This window comes from Ictidomys tridecemlineatus, chromosome 4, assembly GCF_052094955.1.
Source record: "Ictidomys tridecemlineatus isolate mIctTri1 chromosome 4, mIctTri1.hap1, whole genome shotgun sequence".
Taxonomy (NCBI): Eukaryota; Metazoa; Chordata; class Mammalia; order Rodentia; family Sciuridae; genus Ictidomys; species Ictidomys tridecemlineatus.
In genome coordinates this window covers 6,670,961-6,683,722 of record NC_135480.1, presented here as the reverse complement: position 1 = coordinate 6,683,722, position 12,762 = coordinate 6,670,961, and the positions used below count along the sequence as shown (strand labels likewise).

General features: G+C 53.4%; 1 protein-coding gene across 1 annotated transcript; it reads left to right on the top strand.

The window, feature by feature from the left end:
* The first annotated feature begins 40 nt into the window (after positions 1-40).
* Tmem151a (transmembrane protein 151A) lies at positions 41-4,809 on the top strand. The gene is made up of 2 exons (XM_005333389.4): positions 41-265; positions 2,392-4,809. Exons 1-2 carry the CDS (start codon positions 191-193, stop codon positions 3,721-3,723), a joined length of 1,407 nt encoding a protein of 468 aa, XP_005333446.1. The 5' UTR covers positions 41-190; the 3' UTR covers positions 3,724-4,809.
* The last annotated feature ends 7,953 nt before the right edge of the window (positions 4,810-12,762 follow it).

The following is a 12,762-nucleotide window of genomic DNA, read 5'->3' as shown; positions in this document are numbered from 1 at the left end:
CGGGGTCAGCGGAGGGCGGGGCGCCGGGCACCGCCAACGCCGCCGCCGCCGCGCTCGGGCTGAGGCTGGGCGCACTCCCTCCGCGGCCGCCGAGCCGAGCGGACGCCCCTCGGGGCCGCGCCGCAGCCCTCCGCGTCCCCCCTATCATGCCCCGGGCCTGGGCCGGGGCCGCCGGAGCAGCCAGAACACCATGCCCGAGGGCGGCTGTGGCGACGGTGGGGAGGTGCCTGCGCTCATCCCGGACGGCGAGCCGCTTCGGGAGGAGGTACCTGCGCTGGGTGGTTGGTGACCCGAGCCGGGGCTGGAGTCGGGCGAAGGGGACTAGCAGAGGGGATGACCCCCAGGAAGGGGGTTGAAGAGGGAAATCCTGGAGCCCCTATAGCCAATGACGTCATTGGAAAGCCCGCATTTGGGCAGGGGTCCCAGACCTAAGGGCCGGCAAGAGGTGGGGCGACTGGGCAGGAAAATGGGGAGGCGACTCCCACCCTCGGCGCCCCCTCAACTGTCCTAGCCCATCCGGTGACGTCAGCGCCTGGCCCCTACGCGTTCCCATGCCGCAGCACAGCCTGGGACTCCCACCCCCAGGGCCACAGGGTCAGGCCCCCAGCCCGGCTCAACTGCTCACGAGGTGCCAGGCCGGCGCCTGCAATGCAGCAGCAGTGATAGGGCCTGGGGGTGGGGGAGGGAAGAGGGCAATGAGAAGGGAGGCGGCCTGGTACCCCTTCTTCCTTCTGGTGAGGCCTAAGGGTCACCCTGCTGGAACCCCCAGGAAGATCTTCCTCCAACCTAGCCAGGAAGGTCTGCAGGGACCCTGTGCCGTGGGGTGAGGGGTATGGGGGCCGGTGGTGAGTGAAGGTAGCATGCCCATGTGTGGGGTGTGTGTGAGAATTCCAGTGTGTATGTTCCCTACACTTGGGTAGGTGGGACTTGTGTGCCCTATGGTCACTTGAGGATCTGGTGGGTCCCTTGGCTTGGGTCTTTGCCCAGCAGTGCCTATGTGTGTGAATGTGTCCTGTCATGGGTGGGTCTGTGGTTTGGCATGGAGTGCCTGTGTGGGTGTCAAGTTGCTGTAGAGGTGGGGCATGTGCAATGTGGTGAGGTGAAGGTCTGGTGTGTCTCTGGGATTTATAGAGTATGTGACGTGTGTGTGCATGTGTATGTGCTATGGTGGTGGTGGTGGTGGTGGTGGTGGTGGTATGTGTGTGCACCTTGATGTGATTGCAAGGGTTTGTGCTTTAGGGACAGGTGAAGGCCTGATGTTTCTTCGATGACAGGTCATGTGTTCCTCCTTGGGGAGGGGTCTGTGATAAACACTGGCTGGAGGTGGATGAGTGGTACGTGCACCTGACTGGCCATGTGGGGCTGGGTATTGGGTGAGGGAGATAGGCTGCCCTGGGTGGGGCTGGAGCCAGTTCTCCTCTCCTTAAGGCCTTGTGGGTCTGGGTAGGAGATGTGGCCACATAACCTGACCTCTATTATTTCTGCTTCCTTCTGCCCCTTTTTAACCTTCTTCTCCATGCTCCCCACCCTCTTCTCTCTTGTGGGGTGAGGTGGCCAGGCTGGCAGCCCTGCTGAGGAGGGTGGGCCAAGCCCTAGGGCCAGAGAGTGGCCCCTGCTGCCCAGCAGCTGTGTCCCTCCCACTCCCTTAGCACAGATGGGGAGTGGAGGGCGGCCCTCCATCTGCTCCCCACCCCAAGACTCACACCTCCCCCACTCCCAGCTCTCCCTCTTTCTCACTGACTTAAAAGCCTCTCCAAGTCTCCTGCTGCCCCTAGTGGAATAAGGACCTGAGAGAGTCTCAGGATAACAGTAATAATGTTTATTCCCCTGGGCAGACCCTGTGCTAATATCTTCACATTTACAATCTCCTTGAATCCTCACAACCCCAGGTTACAGATGAGGAAAATTGAGGTCCAGGGAGTATGAGGGACCTGCCCAATTTATACTGTAAGTTGCAGAGCAGTATCAGATCCTGGGCTGTTAAACTCCAAAGCTCATCCTGTTGGACCCTGGGCCCCTGCCAGGCTGGCCTCCCAGACCACCAGGGCCAAGAGTCAAGGCCCAGAGAGGGCAGGGATATGGCCAAGTCCACACAGCAAAACAGGGTAGAGCTAGAACCACCAGCACTCAATTTTCTCAGTAGCCAGCACAGTAGAAGACAGGCTCAGAGCTGGTGGGCCTGGGTTTGAATCCTGCAATAGCACTGGGCTGGCCAGAAGCAAGGTCTGAAGCAGTGGACTCAATTCCTTACAGCCTCAATTTCTGCTCTACACAGTGGTCCTGGGGCACCACTTCCTTCACCACCCGAGCAGGGTGGGCTTAAGCAGGGTGACTGGCCCAACCATGGGCTCCATCCTGACTTCATCCTCCCTGTCTCTGCCCACCTTGCAGCAGCGGCCCCTGAAGCAGTCCTTTGGAAGCTCCCTGTGCCGGGAGTCGCACTGGAAGTGCCTGCTCCTCACACTGCTCATCCATGCCTGCGGGGCTGTGGTGGCTTGGTGTCGCCTCGCCACCGTGCCACGTCTCGTCCTGGGGCCCGAGGCAGCCTTGGCACGTGGGGCAGGGGGTCCTCCACCCACCTACCCGGCCAGCCCCTGCTCGGATGGCTACTTGTACATCCCACTGGCCTTTGTCTCCCTCCTCTACCTCCTCTACCTGGCTGAGTGCTGGCACTGTCACGTGCGGTCATGCCAGGCACCTCGCACGGACGCCAACACCGTGCTTGCTCTGATCCACCGGCTACAGCAGGCCCCGCCCTGCGTCTGGTGGAAGGCCACCAGCTACCACTACGTGCGGCGCACACGCCAGATCACCCGCTACCGCAACGGTGATGCCTACACCACCACGCAGGTCTACCACGAGAGGGCCGACAGTCGCACCGCACGCGGCGAGTTTGACTACTCTGCCCACGGGGTCCGCGACGTTTCCAAGGAGCTGGTGGGCCTGGCCGATCATGCGGCCACGCGCCTCCGCTTCACCAAGTGCTTCAGCTTCGGCAGCGCTGAGGCCGAGGCCTCGTACCTCACGCAGCGCGCGCGCTTCTTCAGCGCCAATGAGGGCCTGGACGACTACCTGGAGGCCCGCGAGGGCATGCACCTGAAGGATGTGGACTTCCGCGAGTCCCTCATGGTCTTCGCAGACCCCCGCAGCCCGCCCTGGTATGCGCGCGCCTGGGTCTTTTGGCTGGTGTCGGCAGCCACGCTGTCCTGGCCACTGCGCGTGGTGGCGGCCTATGGCACCGCCCACGTGCACTACCAGGTGGAGAAGCTGTTCGGCGCCAGCTCGCCCCCTCCGGGGGCCGTGCCCAGCGGGCCGCCTCTCTCCCGTGTGGCCACGGTGGACTTCACCGAGCTCGAGTGGCACATCTGCTCCAACCGACAGCTGGTGCCCAGTTACTCAGAGGCTGTGGTCATGGGCGCCGGTTCTGGCGCCTACCTGCGCGGCTGCCAGCGCTGTCGCCGCTCTGTCAGCAGCAACTCGCTGCCCCCTGCCCGGCCCAGTGGGCCCCGCCTGCCCTTCAGCCGCAGCCGCCTTTCCCTGGGTGCAGGAGGCCGGGCCACTCCTGGGGTCTTCCGCAGCCTGAGTGGGGGGCCACTAGGGCGCCGTGGAGAGGACACGGAGCCCCTGGAAAGCCCACCGTGCTATGAGGATGCCCTTTACTTCCCGGTGCTCATTGTCCACGGGGACAGTGGCTGCCGGGGGGATGGGCAGGGTGCACTCTGAGAGCCCCAGAGCCACCCCTCACCATGGGCAGAGATACCTGAATAACTGTCCAAAATACGAGGGAGAACAGACCAGCCACACATCAGGGGTGGGGGCGGGACCGGGGTTCCCTAAACAAAAACGCAGTGACCTGTGTCATTCATGGGAAATGGACGCCACCTATGTTGAATCTATATCCATCCCCAGCATGGTTCCCCCCAACTACCATCTTCCACTCCCTGTAATGGCAGAGGACCAGGCCTGGGGGCCCTGCACATTGTGCAGGAGAGGAAGGTTCCAGAAAGGCTGGAAAGAGAAGGAGTCCTGGAGACAGCTGTAGCCTGCAACAGAGAGCTGCACGCTGGGCTCCTTCCTGCCGTGGCTGAGGCCTTGCTGGGAGCCCTCCAGCAACACAGAAGCACAATGTAGAGGTTTGGGGCCATGCCCACTGGGTTGGCCTCCCCGAAGAGAAGAGCTGGAGGAGGCAGCATGGTGGCCTCGGCCCCACTGCCCACCCAAATTTCCCACCCCCTTCACATGCTAGGTCCTTCCCTGCCCACCCTCTCACCTCTGCTCCAGGGCAGTCCCTGATCTCACCCTGCAACGCAGCCCTCTCCTCTGGGAGCCTGGTTCTGGGAGCACAGTCTCACCCATCCTGCTCTTCTCCCTGGTGCCCATACACCCTCTCCCACCCAGATCCCTCCCCTGTGACCTGGGGCCCCCAACAGGCCCCCCACAGTCCCTGGGCTCCACTCTGCCTCCTGAAGTTCCTGTCTGCCTCCGTTAGCCACACATACACCCCAACCTTGTGCTCATTTCTCCCGAGGCTTCTCGTCTTCACCTTCCTGATGATCCATGGGACACACAGGGAGCCAGGACATCCGAGGGGCCCTGGCCCTGGCCACCGCCTCTTGGACGATGCCCTTGACTTGCCCTGGGTGCCACTGTTTCTCCCATCAGTGGAGCCTGGCCCAGGGGACACCACCCCTCCCCCAGGGAGGAGAGAGTAGTCCCTTCCCTCCAACTGGGGCTTCCACCCCCTCTCAGGGCCCGGTGGGGGAGGGAGGAGGCTGAGAAGGTGCAGATTAAATAAAGATATGAATGGAAGGGCTTCTGTGCATTCCTGAGTGGTGAGTCCAAGGTTACCACTGCAAACAAGATGGATATCCACCCTGGGTCAAGGTGTACTGTTGGATTCTGGGTGGGGGACCAAGATTTTGACTCCAGCATTCTCAGGAGCAGGATGAAAGGGACCCTCATGGCACAGCCTGAGGCCTCTGAGACTCAGGGGTTTGTGTTTATTTGTAGTGCTGGGGATGGACCCTAGGGCCCCTGCTACTGAGCACCTGCCCTGCCTCTGAGCTGTGCCCCAGCCCTGAGTCTCAGCTTTGAGTTACCCTGAGCAGGTGACTCCATACTCCTATGGTCTGGATCCCCCACCCACTATCCATCCTGCAAGTGGGAATTAAACCCAGGGGCATATTACCACTGAGCTACATCTCCAGCCCTTATTTTTTAATTTTAAGATAAGGTCTTGCTAAATTGTCCAGGCTGGCCTTGAACTTGGCCTCTTTCTGTCTCAGCCTCTTAGACAATGCTCTTGCCTTGCCCTGGGTGCTACTGCTTCTCCCATCAGTGGAGCCTGGCCCAGGGGACACTGTCCCTCCCCCAGGGAGGAGAGAGTAGTCCCTTCCCTTCCCTTCCAACTGGGGCTTCCACCCCTTCTCTGGGGCTGGTAGTGGAGGGAGGAGGCAGAGAAGGTGCAGATTAAATAAAGATATGAAATGGAAGGGCACAGTCATTTGGAAGGTCAAGGAAGAAGATGGCAAGTTTGATCTCGGCCTCCCAACTCACCATTGCCCCAGCACCTGGGTCATTTCTAAGGCACTGTCCAAGTTGACCCCTCCTTCAGCTCAATGGAAGATTCCATTCTGCTGCTGGGCATGCTGAGGACAAAGGGAAGAGCTGTGGCCTGTGACTCTGGTTCAGTTCCCCTGTGGCTATTGAAGTTATTACCAGTTTGGGGGATGGACACTGAGCACCTTGGAGGACACAAAGCTGGAAACTGTCAGCCCCAAATTGGGGCAGGCCAGCATGGGATCCAAAAAAAAATAAGAGAATAAAGGACAAGGGAATGGCCTCACTCACTAACCTCAGAAAGTTGCCTGGAAATGGCATCCTCATACGGATGGCTGCTAGAGGTGTTTCCTGTGCAAGGCCACTGGGCTAAAGGGCAAGTCCCAGCATGGAGCTGTATCTGCTTGAGGAAAGGGCACCCTCTTCTAATTTATACAAAGGTGCCACAAGGGCTGGAGGTGGCCCTAGAAGGGCACTGAGAATGGATGGGATTTCCCCAAGGGTAGAGGTGTTCTGGGCAGGGCCAGTGCCTGAGCAAAGTCCCAGGCACAAAGCAGGATGTGCTAAGAAAGTAGTAGGAGAGAGCCCTGGAAGAATCTGCTGTGGGGCTAGGGTTGTGGCTCAGTGGTAGCGCGCTTGCCTAGGATGTGTGATGCACTGGGTTCGATTCTCAGCACCACATACAAATAAATAAAGGTCCATCAACTACTAAAAATTATTTAAAAAAAAAAAAAAGAATCTGCTGTGGCTTCCTTTCCAAACTCCAGAATTTGTCTTTATTTATTTTATTTTTTTTTTAAAGAGAGAGTGAGAATTTTTTAATATTTATTTTTTAGTTTTCGGCGGACACAACATCTTTGTTTGTATGTGGTACTGAGAATCTAACCCAGGCTGCACGCATGCCAGGCGAGCGCACTACCGCTTGAGCCACATCCCCAACCCAGAATTTGTCTTTAAAGTGGGACAAACTAGTGGAAGGCAGTTGGGGAAGGGAAGTGATAAGATCAGGGCTGCACGTTAGGGTGTTTGGCAAAAATGCAGCTGCCTGTTGGCCACGTGAGAGGATGGAGTTAGAGATCAGAGCTCTGCTGGGTGCCAGTCCACTGCCTCACTTTGGGAGTGAAATCACCTCTTTGTTCAGAAGTAACTGAAGTGGAAAACCCTATGGTGCCCAGGCACTCAAGAAGGCTCACGTGGGAGCTAGGCGCAGTGGTGTGCGTCCATAATCCCAGCCATTATGGGAAGGTCGAGGAAGGAGATCGAAAGTTTGAGGCCAGCCTGAGCAACTTAGCAAGATCCTGCCTCAAAATAAAAAGGGCTGGGGATGGAGCTCAGTGGCCAAGTGCCCTTGGGTTCAGTTCCTAGTAGCACTAAATCAATCATCAAAATATTTTTTTAAAGGCTGCAGTGGGCAGGGAAGCAGACATGCTGGTTCCAGCTCCTCCCCACAAGGAAGGTGTCCCTCTTCCATCTTTTGCTCCAACCCCATAGATCTGACTACCCCTTGGCCACTGTATATTCTCCTCCCATCCTCAGCAACAGAACATGTGACTGTGTGATTTAAATCTAGGAAATGAGATGAAAACAGAAGGTGTCGGAAGGAATTACCAACAATGCTCTTGAATTAGAAACAATATTGGTGAAAACAACTTTCGTCTTCCCTCCTTGCTTAAGTCTGGAATGCATATGTGGTAGCTGGAATTCCAACAGCTGTCTTGGATCAGAAGGTCACCTTGAAAATCGTAGCCATGTGCTGAGAATAGCAGAACCAGAAGATAAAAGATCCTGGTTTCTGATGACACCAGGGGAGCTTGCGGATCGGATCTGGGTTGCCTATTTTGAGAGGCTATTGAGAAAGAGAAGTCAAATTTTTGTTTGCTTAAGTCACAGTTGTTTCTTGTCTGTAATTACCAGCAGATTTTATTAATTATCAGCTGCTGCATAACAAATTATCCTAAATATAGTGGCTTAAAACAGCAATAATCACCATGCTCTCCCCTGGCTTCTGTGGGTCAAGAATTTAGTCAAGGCACAACAAGGATTGCTTATCTCCGCTCCACAATGTCCAGGGCCTCTGCTGGGAGACTGGAAAGCTGGGGCTGGGATCATCTGAAGGCATCCACTCACACGTTTGGCAGCTGATACTCCATGATGGCTGAGGGCTAACTAGGGCTAGAAGCTGGACAGACACACCGGGCCTCCCTGTGTGGCATGGGCTTCCTCACACCAGGTGACAAGGTTCTCAGGAAAAGCATACTGGAAGGATGAAACTATTGTTCCTTCTAATCAGAAGCCACACAGCACAGCTTCTGCCTCTTTCCATTGGTCAAAGTTGTTACAAAGGTCTACCCAGTTTCAAACTGGGCACAGTGGTGCACGCTGTAATCCCAGCAGCTCCAGAGGCTGAGACAGAAGGATCACGACTTCAAACCAGCCTCAGCAACTTCGAAGCTTCTAAGCAACTCAGTGAGACCCTGTCTCTAAATAAAATCAAAATAGAGTTGGGGATGTGGCTCAGTGGCCAACTGCCCCTGAGTTATATCCCTGGTACCCCCCAAAAAAGATCTATTCAGTTTCAAGAGGTGGGAACACATGATCCCACCTCTTAATGGAGATTTGTCATCATCACATTGTAAGAATAGCATGTGGATGGGAGATATGTTAGTGCCATCTTTTTTTTTTTTTTTTTTTTTTTTTTGTACTGGGGATTGAACCCAGGGGCATGCAACCACCAAGCCACATCCCCAGCCCTATTTTGTATTTTATTTAGAGACAGGGTCTCACTGAGTTGCTTAGCACCTTGCTTTTGCTGAGGCTGGCTTTGAATTTACAATCCTCCTGCCTCAGCCTTCCCAGCAGCTGGGATTACAGGTGTGCGCCACTGTGCCTAACTGTTAGTGCCATCTTTAAAATGCAGTCAATTGCCAAGCCAAATGTCATTCTTAACTGAGTGACATCTATAGAGTGGTCTGCATTTTTTTAAAAACTTTGTGGTACTGGGCATTGAACCCAGGGATTCTGTACCACTGAGGTAAATTCTCAGCAATTTTTGTTTTCTATTTTGAGACAGGGTCTTTCCAAGTGCCCCAGGCTGACCTTGAACTTGTTATCCTCCTTTCTTAGTAGCTGGGATTACAGGTGTGTGCTACCACACCTGGCAAATCATGATGCTGGTTTGAGGGAGGAGGGCAGTGGCATGTTAGATATGAGCCAACTGGGGGCCGAGTGACCTGTAGTAAGTTAAATGTGGCCACAGATTCTTTGGCACTCTTCTTCTCAAGAGGCAGAATCGATCTTCCTGCTCTTTAAGTCTGGGCTGGGCTTCTTCACTTACTCTGACCCTCAGAGTGTGGTGGAGAGGAGCGACACTGGGCATTTAAGGCTGGCTCTTTAGAGACTGCAAGGCTTCCCCCTTCACCATCTTGGAAGCCTGAAACCACCAAGCTGGGAAGACACCCAGCCTAGCCTCCTGGGAGATTCGAAGCCAGGTGGAGAACTGAGGTCCCAGCCACGAGCCAGCTCAGCCCCCAGAGCAGGGACTGAGGCTGTCTCAGAGCCTCCAGCTGCAGCAGAGCCACAGATGACACAGCCTCAGGAGCAGCCCCAAGTGAGAATAGCGGATCCCAGTCCAAATCGCTGGCCTCCAGAATGGTGAGAAATAAGACATCCTTATTGTTTTAAACCACTGCATTTTGGGATGATTTGTTACTTGCTATAGTCACTGATAGAAGGCTCTGGAGCGTCATGAGGGAGGGCACTGGGTCTGCACATGTAGGGGAGAAGGGATCCAGAACCCCCCTTGTTTGAAGGTCAGCTGCCACCTCAAGTCTCCTGATGTTTCCTGTCCCCATGTTGGACCTCTCTTGGAACCTACCTCAAGCCAAGATATTCCATTTAAAACCATTCTCAAGAGCAGGGGGCGGTGGACACGCCTGTACTCCCAGTAACCCAGGATACTGAGGCAGGAAGATCACAAGTTTGAGGCCAGTCTGGGCATCTTAGCAAGATCCTGCCTCAAAATTAAAAATAAAAAGGACTGGGGAGTATAGCTCAGTGGTAGAGCACCACTGGGCTCAATGTCCAGTACCACAAACATAAAAATAAAAATAAACCATCCTCAAGAAGAGAATTTAGTCCTTAGGGAGGGTGCAGGGCCTTGCTGTCAAATCCCAGAGGCCTCTGCCTCCCCTGACTGAAGCTTAAAGGGGCTACATGCAGCCTGCTCCAAACAGAGCCCTGGATCCCAACCCCATCTGTGCCCATGCCACTCCTATCTGTCTTCTGTCTCAGTAAATGGCACCACCAGCCCGCCAGCTGCTTCAGCAGGACATCTGTGTAACAATCATTCCTCCCTCTTCCTCCCCCTCCTTTTTTAGCTTCCTTTGGTTTGGTTTTAATAGTGTCCAATCCAGGGACACTCTTCCACTGAGCTACAACTCCAGCCCTTTTTCAATTTTTTTTTTTTTTTTTTGAGATGGGTCTAAGACTGGCCTCAAAATTGCACTTCTCCTGCCTCAGCCTCCTGAGTAGCGTGCATCCAGTGCTAAGGGTTATTTGCGCACATCCAATGCTAAGGCCAACACCCACCTGCAACCCCTCCAACTTCCCCTTCTCACAGCTCACTCCCTTCACAGCCCACTCCCCCAACTCCAGCTAGATTTCTTTTTAAATTTTAATTTTATTTATATTTTTAAATGTTGAGACAGGGTCTCACTAGGTTGCTTGCTAAATTGCTGAGGCTGGCCTTGAACTTGTGATCCTCCTGCCTCAGCCTCCTAAGGCACTGGGATTACAGGTGTGTACCACTACACTTGCCCCAAATAGATTATTTTGAAGATCTAGAAGTTGTCACATTTCAGCCCTGACCATCTCCCTCTCCACCCCTAAAGAAATCAGTCACCCAGGATTCTACCCACAAAACACTGCCCTACCCTGCTCCCATCTCCTAGCCACCCCAAGGCCCCAGCTTGCTTCAGACTCCAAGGTTCCCACCCCTATTAATCAGAATGGTAGTGACTTAGAAATGAAATTCCATCTAGGCACGGTGGCACATGCCTATAATCCCAGCAGCTAGGGAGGCAAAGACAGGAGGATCGTGAGTTCAAAGCCAGCCTCAGCAATGGTGAGGCACTAAGCAACTCAGTGAGGCCCTGTCTCTAAATAAAATACACAATAGGCTGGGGATGTGGCTCAGTGGTTGAGTGCCCCTGAGTTCAATCCCCGGTACTCCCCCCGACACACACAAAAAAAGAGATAAATGAAATTCCATCTCCAGGACTCCAACAGACAGTCTCAAGTGACCCCTGGTTGGTCAACTCCATGGTGTCTTTTTTTTTTTTAATATTTATTTTTTGGTTTTTTAGGTGGACACAATATCTTTCTTTCTTTTTTAAAATTTTTTGTTTTTGGTGGACGCAACATCTTTATGTTGTGCTGAGGATCGAACCCAGCACCCCATGCATGCCAGGTGAGCACACTACCGCTTGAGCCACATCCCCAGCCCCTCTTTATTTCATTTTTATGTGCTGCTGAGAATCGAACCTAGTGCCTCACGCATGCAAGGCAAGCGTGCTACCACTTGAGCCACATCCCCAGCCCTCCATGGTGTCTTTACTCAGCTCCCTTCCCTGTTCTTTCTGCTGCTCACCATAAGTTATGATTATTTGTGATTCCAAATGCATGGGGATTTGCTTTTCTGTTTGGAACTGGGGATTGAACTCGGATGCCTAATCACTGAGCTACATACCCAGTCTTTTTTATTTTTAAATAAAAAGTTTGCCAAGGCTGGTCTTGAACCTGCGATCCAACTGCCTCAGTCTCCCAAATTGCTGGGATTACAGGCATGCACCACTTAGCCCAGATTACAAATCCATGAGGTTTTTTTTTTTAAATGTTTCTTCTACCAGAATTAAAGTCATGGGAGGCAAAAGGCTATAGGTGCAGACCCTTGAGTTAGAGGGAATCCTGACTCTGCCTCTACAACTCCTCAGTGACCAAGGCAAGACACTTATCCTCTTCCTGCCTCAGACTTCTCATCTGTAAAATGGGAGATAACAATAGACTCTACTTGCTTCAGAGGGCTGTCAGAGGATTAAATAAGAAACTATGCTATCAGGCTTAAATCAGGGTCTGAACAGGAAATTCATTTATGTTTCATATATGCTTTTTACACATAGCCAGCTGGTAATTTTATAGACAAGCCCGGGATTGTCCACTTGTGCATCAGGTGGGCACACAGAAACTTTCAGATTTTGCAGCATCCTGGATGGAGGATTTTTGGATGAGGAATGCTCAACTTGTAATTCCAAACAGGCTTTTCATATCTCCCTCTACTTCTCCAAATTCATATGCTGATGATATATGAATTTGGAGGTAGGGCCTTGGGGAAGTAATTAGGGTTAGGTGAAGTTATGAGTTTGGGATCCCCTTGTGGCTTTATAGGAAGAGGAAGAGAGACTCAGCGAGCAGCTAGCTGTGTCCCCATGCTACACCCTCCATCATGTTAGGGTGCAGCAAGAAGGCCCTGACCTGATGCTGGCACCTTGATTTTGGACTTCCTGGCCTCTGGTGTTTATAAATACTTGAGCTGTGGTATTCTGTGATACCAACAGAAAGCAGACTAAGAACATCTGTTTCCCCAGCCAAACTGGAAAGCCAAGGGTGGGAGTGTTAGGACTCACTATCTGAGGTGGCAGCACTGGCAGTTTCTGGGACCCTCCTGGCAGGCATGATGGAAACTCACATCTGTATTTTCAACCTTGACTCTGTTTTGAGCTCCCAATTCAGGTATGTATGGATGGGAGTTTGGGGGAGAGTCCACCTGGATGAGACTCTATATATCCCAAAGCAACTACCTTAGTCCACCCCCATGATCCCAGTACTTCTCAGTGGGCCTCACCACCTCTCAAAACTGTTACATTAGGAATAAAATTTCAATGTGAGATTTAACGGGGACAAAGCACATCAAAACCACAGTACTGACCGTATCATGCTGTCTCCTCAAAGTGGCCTCTCCTATGTCTCCTCTGTGAATGGAGCCACCCAGGGGATGAGTCTAGCCCCACAGCCATTGTTGGCCTCTTGTCCACATTCAGTAAGCCGCTGGGTCCTGTTCGTGTCTCCTCTTGGTTTTGGTGTCTCCTCCCACTCCAACACCTCAGCTGCCAAAGTTCACGTCACCATCCTCTCTTGCCTGGGCAGTAC

What these genes read in the sequence shown, in the direction of transcription:
- Tmem151a (XM_005333389.4), top strand. Translation starts at nt 191, where the DNA reads ATGCCCGAGGGCGGCTGTGGCGACGGTGGGGAGGTGCCTGCGCTCATC. An exon ending in GCGAGCCGCTTCGGGAGGAG is followed by an intron (nt 266 to 2,391) that starts GTACCTGCGCTG and finishes CCCACCTTGCAG; the next exon opens with CAGCGGCCCCTGAAGCAGTC.